Source organism: Oenanthe melanoleuca, chromosome 9, assembly GCF_029582105.1.
Source record: "Oenanthe melanoleuca isolate GR-GAL-2019-014 chromosome 9, OMel1.0, whole genome shotgun sequence".
NCBI lineage: Eukaryota > Metazoa > Chordata > Aves > Passeriformes > Muscicapidae > Oenanthe > Oenanthe melanoleuca.
Window position 1 is genome coordinate 12,775,423 of NC_079343.1, and position 15,433 is coordinate 12,790,855.

At 53.9% G+C, this 15,433-nt stretch overlaps 2 protein-coding genes across 2 annotated transcripts; one reads left to right on the plus strand and one right to left on the minus strand.

Annotated features, from left to right (window-relative positions):
• The first annotated feature begins 24 nt into the window (after positions 1-24).
• SELENOT (selenoprotein T) lies at positions 25-6,140 on the plus strand. The gene is made up of 6 exons (XM_056499352.1): positions 25-238; positions 1,329-1,439; positions 2,317-2,443; positions 3,642-3,729; positions 4,452-4,603; positions 5,421-6,140. The coding sequence occupies exons 1-5, from the start codon at positions 75-77 to the stop codon at positions 4,574-4,576; spliced, it is 615 nt and encodes a 204-aa protein (XP_056355327.1). The 5' UTR covers positions 25-74; the 3' UTR covers positions 4,577-4,603; positions 5,421-6,140.
• An 868-nt stretch (positions 6,141-7,008) lies between these two features.
• Positions 7,009-12,704, minus strand: ERICH6 (glutamate rich 6). The gene is made up of 9 exons (XM_056499348.1): positions 12,440-12,704; positions 11,508-11,606; positions 11,278-11,435; positions 10,280-10,344; positions 8,960-9,486; positions 8,751-8,836; positions 8,176-8,328; positions 7,676-7,901; positions 7,009-7,271 (listed from the first exon to the last, which is right to left on the minus strand). Exons 1-9 carry the CDS (start codon positions 12,674-12,676, stop codon positions 7,014-7,016), a joined length of 1,809 nt encoding a protein of 602 aa, XP_056355323.1. The 5' UTR covers positions 12,677-12,704; the 3' UTR covers positions 7,009-7,013.
• Positions 12,705-15,433: the final 2,729 nt, after the last annotated feature.

Below are 15,433 nucleotides of genomic sequence, written 5' to 3' on the forward strand. Positions count from 1 at the left end.
CCGGGCTCCGTCAGGCCCCGCCCCCCGCCCGACCTTGGCGAGCGGCGCGCGCGCGGTGCCTCAGCGGCGGCGAGATGCGAGCGGCGGAGCTGCGGCGGCTGCTGCCGCTGCTGCTGCTGGCGGCGCTGGCGGCGGCTCCGGGCGGCGGCGGCGCCGCGGCGGCGGAGCAGGGCGGGCTGCCGGCCAAGAAGCTGCGCATGGCCTACGCCACCGGGCCGCTGCTCAAGTTCCAGATCTGGTGAGGGGCGCCCGCCAAGATGGCGGCGGCCAAGATGGCGGCGTCCGCCGGGCCGTCGCCTCTCCCTCGCTCCCTCGTTCGTTTTTCTTCCCTTCCTTTCCGTCGGCGCTGCGGCCGCCTCGCTCGCTGGCGTGGTCCGTGCAGGGGCAGGGGCCGCCCTGGCCCGGGCCGGCTGTCGGGGCCCGGGCCCTGTTGGAGCGTGGGCGGTGGCACCGGGCCGCGGGCGGTGGCTCCTTCAGTGGGGCCCACGCTAGGGCCACCCGCCAGAAATCCGCGCTTTTCGGGCCCTTTAGCCGTGTATGGCCTTATGCTGGCCCGGGACTAACGTTTGGGAGGGACCGATGTCTCGGCAGTGGCTGTAATTCTGTGTTTGCTTTGGTGCAGTGCCCGTGTTGCGGTCGGTGCTCTCGCAGCGTTGCACCATTCCGGGCTGTTGCGGTGGTGTCAGCAGCAGCAGCAGGGCTGAGCCTGTGTGCGGGCAGGAACCTCAGCAGCCCCGGGGCGCTGCTCCCCGCGGCTGCCGGCCTCGGGTGGGGACCAGGGCCGGGCCCTGCGGCTCCGTGAGGCACCGCAGAATGCTCAGGGGTTTGGGGCCATTGGCTCTTTACCGCATTTGATAGAGACGGCTGCTGAAAGGCGAGGCGGGGGACAGCTCGGTAATGTTTAACTCCTGCAGTTCCGTTTCCTGCTGACGTAGGGGTGGCTGGGAGCGACATTGCCTGTCTGGGATCCCAGACAGTCCCAGAGAGGGATTCAGACGGCTCTGTGTGAAGATCTTTTTTCTTTTTTTTTTTTTGATTGCTTATATCGACTTCGTGAATTAATCCTTAACGGATTTTTCCAGGGAAAGCGAGTCATTTGATACCCAGTGAGCGTTTCCAGAGCTCTGTGTCTGTGCTGGGATGTGGAGCCAGCCATCCCAGCACACTCAGGGCTTACCTGTTGGGATTTGCCATGTGTGATTTCACTGCGGGTCGGGTTTTCTCTGTGCTATAAAACAGTGTGGCTGTGTTTTCCTGGAGGGTCCTGCAGAGGTGGGTGGCGCCCAGCAGGGGCTGTGCTGCTGGGTGACAGTGCTGTCTGTGTTCAGTGTCTCCTGAGGCTACAGGCGGGTGTTTGAGGAGTACATGCGGGTCATCAGCCAGCGGTACCCAGACATCCGGATCGAAGGGGAGAACTACCTTCCTCAGCCCATCTATAGGTGAGCCTGCCCCTCTGCTGTGCTCTGGCTGCTTTCCAGGGTAAACGCACGTGTTTGCACTGACATAATGCTGACAATGTAAACTTAAGGGCACTTTCTGTTGTGATTACATACAAGTGTGGTGGTTTTCTGCCTTCCAGGTAGCTGCCTCAGTTTTCCATGCAAATATCATTGTCTGGTTATCTGTATGATGAGGCCTGTCATATCTAACTAAAAATAAATTATATAACTGTTTTTTTTAAATAGTGAATTTCCCCAGCTTTTCTTCATGCTGTATCTGGACATAAATTAAATTTGTTGCTCAGACTTATGCACTTAGTGCCAAATCCCTGTAGTGGGTTAAGGACACAGATGAAAGCTCAATTTTAACATCTGAATCAGAGCTCACCTTGGGGGGGTAAGCTGCCAGAGTGACTTCTGCTGCAGCTGTGGGGGGAAAGCCCAAAGCAATTCAGAAAAAGCCGAAATGGTGTTATTCCTGTTCCTTAAAGCAGTGTGCCCACGCTGCAGGGTGATGCCATAGTTACTGGGTGGCTCCTGCAGCAGTGCTTGGCCTGGTTTCTGGCAGGGTAGTGCTGGTGGGAGGCTGCAGGGCACGGGGCCCTGCTGTGGGCTGGCTGTGGGCAGCTCTGCATCTGGGCTGCTGGGCAAAACAGGGCCTTACTGGAGGTGTTGTTAATGTGTGTTGCTTTTTGGTTTTGTTGGTTCAATTTGGTTTGGAGTTTTTTGCAGTAAGATAAACCTTGGAGAGTTTTGTACTTCCTCTGAAACATTTGATTGTACACTATGAAAATTCTCCTGGTGAGGTGAATTACAGTTGTGTATGGTGAAGTAGGAGCTGAACCTTTCAGTCACTGGTGTGTGTTGTCTCCAACAGGCACATAGCATCCTTCCTGTCTGTCTTCAAACTAGTATTAATTGGCTTAATCATCGTGGGCAAGGACCCGTTTGCTTTCTTTGGCATGCAAGCTCCAAGCATCTGGCAGTGGGGCCAGGAAAACAAGGTAAAGGACATACTTCTTTTAGTCTGAAAAAGCAGCTCCAGCATTACTTCATGAGGGTGCTCTGTGAGTCCCTCAGTTCTGACTGATTTACCTTTCATATGCAACAGCCTTACAGTAGAATAATTCTTACCAGTTGTGCTTTATGCTTTTGACAAACCCAGGTGTGCCTCTGTGATCTTCTTCCAAACTGCTGCTACTGCAGGAGGGCAGCTGAGGTTAACTTGCTGACAAAGATGATTAAAGAGTTGTTTATTTTGTAGGGCTCAAGAGCAGCATTTCCAGCCAGTATTGTTGATGTTAAAATTACAGCTCCCCTTCTCTGTTGTCCCTTAACTGTTTTTCAGTTGATGCTTCCATCAGACTCCTGATAGATTAGGCAGCAATTAGAAGGGCGTTAGAAAAATGAAGTTGAAATGTTGTGGGTGTTTTTGGAGAGCAGACTGGCATGACATTGTGGGAGAATATCCCCATGAGTCAGTACTGGTGATGCCAGCAGATTCAGGGTGTTGTACTCTGATTTAGAGTAGCCTCATTCCAGATTTATTCCACTAAACTAAAGTAATTTGCAGACCTTCATGCTGAGCTGCCCAGTGCCCTGGATCTTTCACTGGCCAATTTGCATTTTGTAATATTTCCAGTTGAATGAAATGGGCCAACTCTGTGCCTGGCTGGGCTGGCTGCTGTCCCTGTGCCAGGTCCTGCAGTGTTGCAGTGACCTGTGTGAGTGTGCCTGTGAACAGGAAAAGGAAATTAGAGAGGTGCTGGTGGTGAGGGAGATGCAATCCTCTCCTCCTTACCCACACACAGAGAAAATTCCCCATGAAGAGCTTGGAGGTGTGCAGGAGGGTCAGTGGTTCCTGAGCATGTGTGACTTGCTTTGCTCTGCAGTTTGTGGCTGGGCCCTTGGCTCTGTGATCTGGAGATGGTAGTGCCAGTGACAGGCTGTGTTCCCATGTCACACTGCCAGCCCCCTCTGCTGGGTCCAGGGATGGCAGAGGGCTGCAGCTGGGTGGGTTTGGGGCTGGCTTGGTGCTTTTCTGGGGAAGGCAAGGTGCAGTCTGTGTGAAAAGAGGAAGGGGAGGTGTCTGTAGATGGGAACATTCCTTGAGCAGTCTCAGAGGGAGTTCAGAGGCACCCATGAGCAACAGCAGGTGTGCTGGCATGGCTGAGGTTTCTGTGGATCTTTGTTCTCTTCCAGGTGTACGCCTGCATGATGGTCTTCTTCCTGAGCAACATGATTGAGAACCAGTGTATGTCCACTGGGGCTTTTGAGATCACTTTGAATGGTGAGCTGAGACTTTGTCTGGGGAGTGTCACATATACAGATGTGAGAGTGGTAGGATGGGGAGAATGAGGGATGGTGTCAGGAAATTCATGTCCCAAGTGTGATATGTGGAAATTGCCATCCATTTGGATCTTCAGGTGTTGTCTTATCACAATAAATGATGAAAATCACAGAAGTCTTAAAAAGCAACTTATACAGAAGTCAGATATTCTGGAATGGCTCTGTAAAAACTTACTCAGTGGGATATTTGGTTTCTTGGAATAATTGCATTAGATTCTTTCTTTGTATGTGATGTGCATTAAATAAGAAACCATCAGCTAGGGACGTGTACTCTCCAATTAGATGCTTTCCCTGTCTGCTCTGCAGCATGCTTTAGCCTTGGAACCCTAAAGAATGTGTTACTAATACTGAATTATTGGTACTGATGGGCAGCAGTGCTGATTTTTCAGGTTGAGAGGATTGTCAGTGGATATTTTGCACCTCTCCATCAATATAATACACTTCTAAATGGAAGCATTAGACACTCTGCTCTCCTGGTTGGGCTGGGGTTCAGCATAGCCAGAGGTTTGGAAGCATTGTTATTCAGATGTTCTGCTCAACATAGATCAGTACCAACTCACACAGCTTCCTAGAGCTTCTCAATTCCATGTTTCCACCAGCTCTACCTGTGTTCTGATGCTCCCAGCGTAACAGTGCTTTTCTCCCGTGTGTGCTCTGTGCTAGATGTCCCAGTGTGGTCTAAACTGGAGTCTGGCCACCTCCCTTCCATGCAGCAGCTTGTACAGATCCTTGATAACGAGATGAAGCTCAATGTGCACATGGAGTCAATGCCCCATCATCGATCATAGCCCCATCGAGCAGCACCGAAACTTCTCGTAAGTCTGCCCAGTCACCATGTACACTACATACAGTGCCCAGGTGGGGCAGGCACTGGAGTTCAGGAGGGCGTTTGTTCAGTTCAGTGTTTGGAGAACCAGCTGCTGTGGTGTTAAACTGCCACACATGGTGTCACAGAGGCTGTTTGGGATGTGGCTCCTTGTGCCTGGCTCAGAGCAGGAAGCTGCCATTCCATGGGGCAGGAGAAGGTGTGTTACTGCAGGCAGAAGCCTGATGTCAATGGAGTGTGTGCTGCAGAGATCAGAACACACTACGTTGTGTGCCTCAGAACAGTCTGTGCAGGGGATTAAGGTCTCCTGGCTTTTATCCCAGTTGAGTCCCACGGCCTCGGGGGCAGGATGCTGTCCTGCTCCTTGCTTAACCCTGGGGAGCAGAATGCTGTCGTGCTCCAGTTGCTGTGCTGCCCTGCCTGTCTGCAAAAGGCTTTTGGGAGCACAGGGTTCACATCCTGGAGGTGTTTTATGGCAAACCACTTCCATGTCCCTGTGTCACCTGTGCCTTTCAAAATGCATCGCTTGCCATTCCCCATTTGGGGCTGGCTCAGTGCAGGTGTGACCCTCCCTCAGTGCAGGTGTGCAGCAGGCTCAGTGCAGGTGTGTCCCAGCCCCCTGCAGGTGTGCAGCAGGCTCAGTGCAGGTGTGTCCCAGCCCCCTGCAGGTGTGCAGCAGGCTCAGTGCAGGTGTGACTCTCCCTCAGTGCAGGTGTGCAGCAGGCTCAGTGCAGGTGTGCCCCAGCCCCCTGCAGGTGTGCTGTGGCACAGGTGTTGCCAGCTGTAACCCAGGTGTCTCTCCACAGGCGTTGGGTGTGGTTCCCGGGCCGCGTGGTGCAGACCCATGAAGGCCTGCACTGAAGACAGCTGCTGTTGGTGCAGGCTGGATGCCTCTCCTGCAGCCACGTTGTGCCTCCTGGACAAACACTCAATGAGCCCTGTTTCGGTGCTGGCTGGTCCACACTGCACAGCCACGAGTGCAATAATACTGTATAGTTTTTTTAAGACTTCATTCGACCAGTTCATAGATCAGCAATGCAGGCATTACTAATGGTAACTTATTTTATATTCGTGTTTCACACAATGGCAGATTGAGTTGATACCTAATTTTTCCTTGGAAAAAGAGAAGTTTGTTTAATCTGTTGTATTTTATATGAATTTATGTTCTTTTTGTAGTTTAAAATGAAGTTATAGGAGTGTCTGATATTGTCCTAAATTGTTGAGTAATTGATAGTTGTCTATCAAATCTCTTTAATGTGGTTAAAACAGGTTTGTATATTTTTCAAAATCTATGGCAGAGTCGAACAGTGCATTATATACTGAATTATATAAGCAAAATTATATGCAGAATAGTTACATCATTCGGTGACTTCAGTGAAAATTAAGATCAGCTATTCTTTAATCATGTGGGCCAGCTCCAGCAGTTCTTCCTTGGCCATTTGAGAGATGAGCTAGGCCCTCCTGCTGTCCTGAATAAGAACCCAAGAACATTAATTGAAATAAAGAGTTCCCATTTCCTGTGTGAAGTACCTTGTTTGTCACTGATGGACATTCTTGGACTGCAATTGAAAAGCTGCATAAAAAGCCAACTTTCCAGTTCCTGACCTTGTATTTGTCGTGTGTAAGGCCCTGAGAGCCTCCAGTGCAGAGAGAGGGGCACATGGGGCTTGGCCTTATCATTCCAGGCACTTAGCACAGTTCAGGTGTGCCCTCCCTGGGGGCAGCTAGCCAGCTGAACCCGGAGTTTCAAAGGCAGCTCTGAGAGGCTTGCAGGTAGCTCACTGCAGCACCACAGGCCTTTAAACACCCACTGCCAGCTCTGTGTTTGGAGTGCTTGAACCAGAGCCCATCCCAGGCTGCAGCTAGTGCTCCCTGGAGCCAAGCACAGGTGCTTGCTCTGGGCACCGAGGGCATTTGTTACTCTCTGCACCTTGTCTTGTACCTGCAGCGGGCTGAGCTGCTGTGGGCACGGGCACCAGGAGCTCCTGGGGCATTCCTTCTTGTCAGTAGTGGTAGAGCAGTACCTGTACCTGTGTGGGTGACTTTGGCAGACACCTGCTGTGTGCCTGTCTGAAGGCTTGGCTGTGCTCTTTGTTTTACCCAAGGGCTGAAGTGAGTACTCAGCCAGGGCTGAGACAGAGGGGCCTGCTAGGAGCAGTGCACTGTGGAGCACAGCACTGCTCTGCCCAGCAAAGCCCTCTCCTGCCTCCGTGACCAAGGTGTCGTCAGTGTGGGCTGGCACTGCCTGCCCTGAGCAGGACCCATGTGGGGCTGTGCCCTTTGCTCTGCACCAGGGCAGGGCAGGCCCAGAGGGGAAACCCTGCTGAGCACGTGCAGGTGCCACAGCATCAGGGCCGTGTCTGGCGCGTTCTGCCTTACAGCACACACACTGGGCAGAGCTACTGTGCGTTTACTATGGCCTTGATGGAGCTGCGCAGCTCATCACTGATGTCAGCAGCCATGCAGAGCTCCAGGATCTTCACAGCCTGGCTCATGAGGTACGTGGGAGGCTGGATTTTGTTCCACTGCTCGCTGGAAGGGAAGTTGATGCATCCCCGCATCCTGTCGAAGAGCTGCAGGATCCTGACGCGGAAGGCAAGCAGCAGGAGCTCATCCTCTCCCAGGCGGGCAGCAGGAGGCTGGCTGCCAGCGCCGACCTGTGGTGCGGGGCACAGCCGAGCTGGGGACAGCCCAGCTGGGACAGAGCTGCTGTCCCCAGCACGCCAACCTGCCCCTGTGACAGAGCCTGTGGGGAAAGGAGCTGCCCTGCACCCTGCCCACATGGATCTCTTTTCCCTGTGACAGAGCCAGGTGACCCTTGGAGATGCAGCCAGGGACTTGCCTGGGAGTGGAGTCCCACACTGTGGGCCCTTGCAGAGAGCTGGGGCATGCAAGTGCCCCATCTCCATAGGGGTGGCAGGAATACACACATGGCCACAGCCTGCTTTTTGGGGAAGGAGCATGGGACAGCATAGGGAGCATCCACCACGGGTAAGTGCAGATGGGAGCTTCCATCCTGCCCCGCTCCTACTGTGGGAGTGGCCTGGCACAGGGACAGTACCTGCACTTTGATTCCCATGTTGAATTTTGCTTGGCGCCCCTTGGCGAGGAAGGAGACGAAGATCTTGTCCTGGGCCAGGATCCTGACCCCCACGTGGCGGTTCAGGGAGATGAAAATGGGGCTCAGTGGCGTGTGGGGTCCTGGTGACAACTCTGGCCACATCCACCTTCTGACCCTGTTGCCTGCTTGGTCCAAATACTGCCCACCCTGGATACTCATATTTATCCTAAAGAAAGAGAAATGGAAGCTCTGAACCCTGTAAGCTCCTGTGTCAGAAGGTGTCTCATGCCCCTGAGGAATGGCACAGAGACACAGCAGGGGCAGGGTCTGTCCCCCACCTCTCAAAGCACAGCTGGGTTGCCTTACTGCTCTGGGGACACTTGAAACAGGGCCCATGAGCTGCTGAATTCGTCTATTTTTGGATGCTATTAAAAATACCCTTCCTTTATGGCCTTTGAAATGCCAGTGCACAGAGGAGACAGCAAAGCTGCTGAACGCACCACTCAGCTCCGTTGGGGTAATAGCACGTGCTCCTGCCGTCAGACTGAAACAGTGCTCGGATCTTGGTTGTCTTCAGCTCATCTTCCTGTACTATGCAAATCAGCTCGTCACTCCCTCGTGTAATGGTGATGGCCAGGTTTCCAGATGGATAGCTGCTGCCAGGTAAGGTGTTTGTAACCCCCTGCTTTGCTTGGTTGGTCAATTATTACTCGCTAAATCCTTTTGGGTACTACTTTGGGGTGTAAAAACTGATGTATTACCCAGAGCACTTTGTTAAAGTTCTTTATTAATAAGCACTTTAAAAGTGCTTATTAAAGTGTATTAAAGGTGTGCTGTTCCCTTGGGCTGGGTCTTGGAAGCTAGTGCTCATTGGAGCTGCTGGCTGCTTTGAAACCTCAGCCAAGGAACTGTGTCAGGTTGTACTGCTGCTGCTCCTCAGACAGAGCGATGAACCGGGTTGCAGAAAAGTGGACTGGGATAAACTTAACCGGGTTGCAGTAAAGTGGACTGGGTTAAACTTAAAATTAGTAACAGCCCTGGACTAATGCAGGCAAGTGAACCCCGTGAAGGATACAATAACTGCGAGGTTCCGTCTGGGAGCATGGTAAGGAATTTCTTTCCATTTTTGTAGTACTTCTGCACCAATTTAGCCGTCCCCACCTAAGGTTGGAAAGATAAAACGGATGAGAGCAGTCAGGCACAGCTGCCCTGTGAGAACGGGCACTGCTGGGCTCGGACCGCCTGGAGCGCTGACACACCCAAGGTGCTGCCGGCCGCACCTACCTTCTTCCCCAGAAGGCTGAAATCGTGGAGGATGCCGTGGGATTCGGCCTCCTTGTGCTTGGGCTCTTTCTTGGGCTTGCGTTCCGGCTGGGGCTCCTCCTCGGGACCGGGCTCTTCCTCGGGACCGGGCTCCTCCTCGGGACCGGGCTCCTCCTCGGGACCAAGCTGCTGCTCTGGACCGGGCTCCTCCTCTGGACCGAGCTCCTTCTCCAGACCAGGCTGCTGCTCCGGACCGGGCTCCTCCTCTGGACCAAGCTCCTCCTCCAGACCAGGCTCCTTCTCGAGACCAGGCTCGGGTTCGGGCTCCTCCTTGGGCCGGGCCTCCGGCTCGGGCTCCTTCTTGACACCGGGCTCCGGCTCGGGCTGCTCCTTGGGCCGGGGCTCGGGCTGGGGCTGCTCCTTGGGCTGGGGCTCGGGTTTGGGCTCGGGCTTGGGCTTGGCTGCACTCACAACAGGCTCTGGTGTCCCGCTGGTGGATGTGAGCTCCGGGGAAAGCTCGTAGGAAACGGATGCAGCTTGCTGTGCACCTGCAGAGCACAGGGAGGCTTCTGTGCAGGGGAGAGGGTTGGCAGTGCCCACCATGGGGCTGCTCTGCTGTAACTGGGGGAGGGGGAGTTCCTGGCTGAAACACTCCATCCTGACTGTCTGTCTCGGGGTATTTTCTAGTAAGGGCAGTCCAAAGTGCTCAGCTGTTCCAGAGCACAGGATTATGATAAAAGGTAGCATTTTTTCAGTTATGTCTGTACAGACATCTATGTAAACAGCAACTTTTTGGGATAACATTTGGCTCCACACACTGGAAGTGACCATTTGAGATCCCAGTGCCACAGAAGCCTCAGTGCCCTGCCATCCTCTGTGAAAACATGCCCATAGTATAAATCTGGTTCACCTGTCAAAACTCCTCTACAGCTAGACCCCAAGGCTGCTCAGTCATCCACAGCCTGGGCTAGGAATTGGTGGAGTATCCCTCTGAGGCAAGATATGGGTGAGCCTCATTCTGACAGTTCCTACTTGCCAAGGGCTTGGCTTTGCCAGCTTGTCCTCTCAAGTCAGGTTCTGTGCATCTCAGCTGGAAACTTCACAGATACATGCTGAAAATCATGACAAACAGCCTCTCTGTCCAAAGGGGATGTGCCCACTCTTGTGCACATGTGTGAGGGATGATTTAATATGGCTGTATCTGGATCTAATTTAATGATACTGCATATCAGACAATGAATGGACATACTGCTGCATAAAATCCTCCAGTTGGAAACCAGCAATTCCACTGAATGCATTGTTGAGACAAATGGACAAATCCATAAGAAAATACCAACTCACCTGCAGTGGCACTTGGCTTTAAAAACTGGTCAGCCAACTCTCTGGCCAGTTGTTTTTTCTGCTGCCTGGAAAATAGAAGTGTTGTTGACACCTCATGTATCGTGTTTGGAAAGCTGCAAGTAGTGGATATCCCTGCTTTAGGAACACAATTTCTGAATCTGTTTTCTATCTGCTCACAGAACAGTAACAGGCAGCAGTGTCACCAAAATACTCACACCTCAGCAGAAAGGAATTGTGCCCACACAGATTCCAGAACAGACTGCCACTGCAGTGGCATCAGCTCTGCTGGCAGGAGAGCTGAATATTGTAATGGGCTTTGCATCAGATTTTATGTGAAAGAGAAGGACAGATGCCCACAAGAGCTCATCTCCAAGAATATTTTCACTATTCTTGTGTAGCTCCCTATGAATCTGTTGGTGGGACAGTGGTTTGGTGTGTGCTCTGTACATAGTAGGAAGCACTTGCACCCTCAGGCTGTGAAGGATTTTCAAGGAGACCAACAGTTTACTTCCAGGTGTACTGGTTTAGTTTTCCTTTTCCCTGTGGCTTAGACTTTCCCTGGAGGCTTAAGCTTTGGGTCTCCTGCTAAACAGCCTGAGAACTTGCAGAGCTCTTGTGTGTGACTCTGGAAACTCTAATCCAAGCATGGTTTATGCAGCAAGACAGAAATACAAACTCCAGCTTTGTTTCAGAGCCAGAGGTAGAAGCTACACTCAAATACTGTCCCTCCCACAGTTGTGGGGTTTTTTTTTTTTGCTCTACCTGTCTCTAGATAGTTCATCTGTCAGCACTGGAATTAACATTTCAGTCAGTACATGCTTCACCACCTCCTTGTGCAGCCTGGCAATAGAGGAGCCAGGAGGGACCAGAGAGAATCTGAACTTCTGGTGCCCAAAGCACTTCTTTCATCCCTCTCCTTGTGGTTTTTTAGCACTCCTTTTCCCCTCAGAGCTCCTTGTTGTTCATTACAGAGCCCTGATCCCCAGTTCTCCCAGTACCTGCGGTTCTCTTGCTCCTTTGACAGCAGCAGGTTGGTTTCAGAGCCGAGTGACTCCTGACTGCTGACAGCTCTGGAAATGCTGCTGGCATCCTCGAGCCTCTTCCTCTCCTTGGCGATGAACTCGTAGAGCTCTCGGCTGCGCTGGCAGCAGAATCTCTGGAAGGCAGAGAGCGGAGCTGTCACACGGCCCTTCCACAGCAAGCCCCGCTCGTCCCTCCCCCTGCTTACGTCTGCCGGCTCCTCGGAGAGGGGGATGTCCTCAGACAAGGGGAACGGCCTCAGCCTGTCGCCACAGTACTCGCAGGTCGGCTCAGCATCCTCCTCTGCCTGCAGCCGTGGCGGGAGAGCGGGGAGGGGGGTGGGGTTAACCACGGCCACAGAGGGCTCTGCTCAAAACGCAGCAAATGTGACAAAGCACCCACGGGCACTCGCGACAGACCCGTGTCTGTCTGGGAGATCTTGGAATGATTAAACTCAAAACATTCGGTTCAGGAAACCGCCAAAAAGCAAAGCAGATGTGTTGTAAATAAATCAATAAATGGCCCCTAAGAAAGGGAATGATCGTGGTATTTATGAGCTCCGCTCCTTTCCAGGGAAGCTGAGAGCACAGAACACTGTAGCTGAGGATTTGAATGTATTACAGAAAGAAGAACTCCTGTCTGTAGTTGTGGGAGTCTCTGAGGAAGCACCAGCAGAATTGGTGATACAGAGCTGGTCACATCTGACTAGATGCAAACCAGTTTGGCAGCAGGGTGTGTTTTAAGGATGGGTACTGGATATCCTGAAACAAAATTTCCCTGTTCCCCACCTCGTGCGTTGAATTAACTCTTTGCTGACTTTGCTCTGCCAGGGGTTATGGGGAACTCTGTGCCCTGCTTGTATTCTGTGACTATACCTATTTATGTATATTTTTAATCTGATTTAGACAAAATATTCTGCTGGGAAATTCTCAACAAAGAATTCTCCGCAGTGGGGAGAGGCTGCACAGCCTCTTGCTGCCCGGTTGTTCACAATGCTGTTTCAAGAGCCTCGCAGAAGAGAAAGGGGCTGACCCCTGTCACGTAGGGGCTCCTTTGCGGGCTTGGCGAAGGGCGTTGGTTCTATGTTCCCACAAGGAACAGTGTGAATAAGGCAGCGGGGAGCCAACTGACCCAACTGACCTCGTGGTGTGCGGTTGCCGGCGGGGCCTCGGGCCTGTAGGCCAGCAGGGTGGGCAGGCCCGCGGGGACCGGCTGCGGGCTGGCCGGCGGTGTTCCGTACTGCGGCTCTGCCGGGTGGGCCGCGCCCTTCTCGAGGGGCCAGGGCCAGCGGGGCTCGCCCGCCGCATCGTCCGCGCCATCGTCCGGCCCCTCGTCGGGCGCCGCGCTGGGCTCGTCGGCGCGGCCCGGCCCGTCCATGCCCGCGGCTGCGGCTGCGGCGCGTCTCCGGGGCAACGGGAGCGGCGGGAGCGCGGGGCACGCCGGGACCGCGGGGGGGCGGGGGGAGCCGCCTCAGCCCCGCCTCAGCCCCGCCTCAGCCCCGCCCGGCGCCCGGTACCTGTACCGGTACGTACCGGTACCCGATACCCGGTACCGGCACTCGATTCCGGTACCTGATACACGGGCCGGCCCGTACCCGGTACCCTGTATCCGATACCCGGCACGGGCCGTTCCGGCCGGTACCCCGTACCCGGGACCAGGGCCGCTCCGGCCACGGGCTGCCCCGCGGCGTTGCTTTTCTGAACTGCAGTTGCGGCTGCTCCGTTCGTTCCCCGTGCCCCGTTCCCCGTGCCCGTCTCGGCGGGGCTGCGGCCGGGAGAGGAGCCGGGGCGGCTCTCACGGGGCAGCCGGAGGCGCCCGGGATGCTGGGCTGTGTCCTGAGGTGCAGGCTGTGGTGTCCTAGGGTTCTGGGCTGTGTCCCCCCAGGGCTGTGCCTGTGTCCCCCCAGGGTTGTGCCTGTGGTGTCCCAGGGCTGTGCCTGTGTCCCCCCAGGCTCTGGGCTGTGGTGTCCCAGGCTCTGGGCTGTGTCCCCCCAGGGCTGTGCCTGTGTCCCCAGCCGCCACACTCGCTCCTGTTCCTCCATCCCAGCGCTCCGTGCCTGCCGAACCCCGGAGCTGCTGCTTCAGGCATGGAGAGCTGGGGGTGACACCCGTTACCAAACCCGACATGGCACGACCTGACTGCACCTGAACACCTGCCCGAGGGGATTCCTTACACCTGTGTCACACACTTGTCACACATCTTCCTGATCTCTCCTGTAGGACCTGGCGCTGTCCAGCCTCTCCAAGGAATCTGCACATACAGCTTGGAGAATAAAAGAGAGAAAACCACCTTGCACAAACACAGCCAGGTCTGGATTGCCCTTGGGAGAGCAGCTGTGTGCTGTGCTGCCAGTAAGAATTCGCAGTGTCCTGCTAACATGTGAGTGCCACAACAAAGTCAGCTTCCCTTATTTTCAGAAGGAAGGAGCATGCTGAGGTGCAGCCAGTGGTACCGGTGGCTCACCTGGTATCAGTGAACTCCCCACAGCACTGCGAGGTCCCTTTCCTGATTGCCCAGGGTCTGGCTGTGGCATGACAGAGCTGAGCACTGTCTGACAGCAGAGGCCTCGGGCAGGGCTCCCTCGAGCTGTGCTGTGTCTGCTCTGAACCCATCAGTCCCTGGGCACTTGCACTGTTTGAAGTGGAAATAGCTTTTAGGGAGAACTCCAGCGACAGCACAGCTTCTGCTCCCTGGGTATCACCTTCCACAGCAGATGCTCCTGGTGGCTGCAGAACAGCCAAGGGGCTGCAGGGCACCTGCCCCCTGCCTGGGGGTCTTCCTAGCATGCAGGTCTGCCTGTGTGGACATGCTTCACCATCCCTGCCAAGGCTGGGGGCCTGAGAGGGGTCAGCTCTGTTCAGAGAACCAGGCAGGCCTCACTCACCTCTCCTGAATGTCCTGAGGAACTGGCACACTAAGTTTCTTCCTCGGCTGCCTTGGGAAGAAAACCTGAAACCTGAGGGAAACCTGAAATGAATGTCACCCGTCTACTTGCTGACCTGAACTGGAAACATTTCCCTTCTTGGCAGTGCCAGACGAGGTATTCCTTATCCCAAACTCTGTTTTAGTCAGAAAAGACACAAGGTGATGGCTTTGTTTGGGTTTTTTGAGGTCAAACTAACAAGAGTTTTCCACTCTTTCAGAACTGAGTAGTGTGGACAGACCTAATGATAACGTGTGTTAATTTATCTAATGTGGGTTATAGGTAACACTGGAGTAATTAATTAATCCTGCTATATTCAAAGACACGCTTTAGAGTTTTGCTTTATGCAAAAATTCTCTTATGTCCCAATTGCCAGTAAGAAAATTACCTTGCACTGTAAGTTCTGCTGAATTACAGAAAAAATCAATCAAATCCTTAGGAATTCTTGCTTAAATCCTGATGAAAGCACAGGTGGTAACAGCTGCTGGAACTACAGCTTGACTTCAATCCTGCTTATGCAGGAGGCAATTAGTTCAGAGGGCTGATGCTGCCCAAGTCCTGCCAGCACAGTGTAAGTGAGACCAGACATAGGATCTTTAATTGTTGGTATTCAGTGCCTAGAGAGTAATTCCTTGGGAGGTTTTTTCCATGGCTACTTCCAAGTTCTTGCAGCCAGACCAAGCTTCCCTTGACTGAGGCCAAACTTGTTCTAGTGCCCTTTTCTGAGAGCTGCCAGGTGCTGCTGACAGAACTCCAGAGCTCTCCCAGGAGGAGCACTGTCAGGACTGGTTTTCCTCCTTTTGTATTTTATTTATTCACACCAAGCCTCACCTGCCCCTTTACCTGCCATTTTCCACCGTGGTGAGGCTTCCCTCTGAAGTGTCACCTGGTGGCACTGCCTCCTCCAGACGGTGCCCAGGCCAGATTTGGCACAGCCGTGTGTGCAGCTGGAATCTGCTGCCGGTGACTCCAGCAGAGGGGGAGCTGCAGGCAGCCAGTTGGTGACAGCCCCGTGGTTCAGTGGCACAGATCAGGCTGTCACTGCTGTCCCTGGAGCTCACATCCCCAGCCAGCTCCTCTGCTCGTGCTGCGCTGTGGCTGTGTCCCAGCAGGGCTGGGAGGTGGCAGGGGCAGGGACCCTCCAGGGAGAGCACTCAGAGTAACTCTGGAGCAGCTGCCACACACTCCTGTGTTAGCACAGCTCCTCAGCA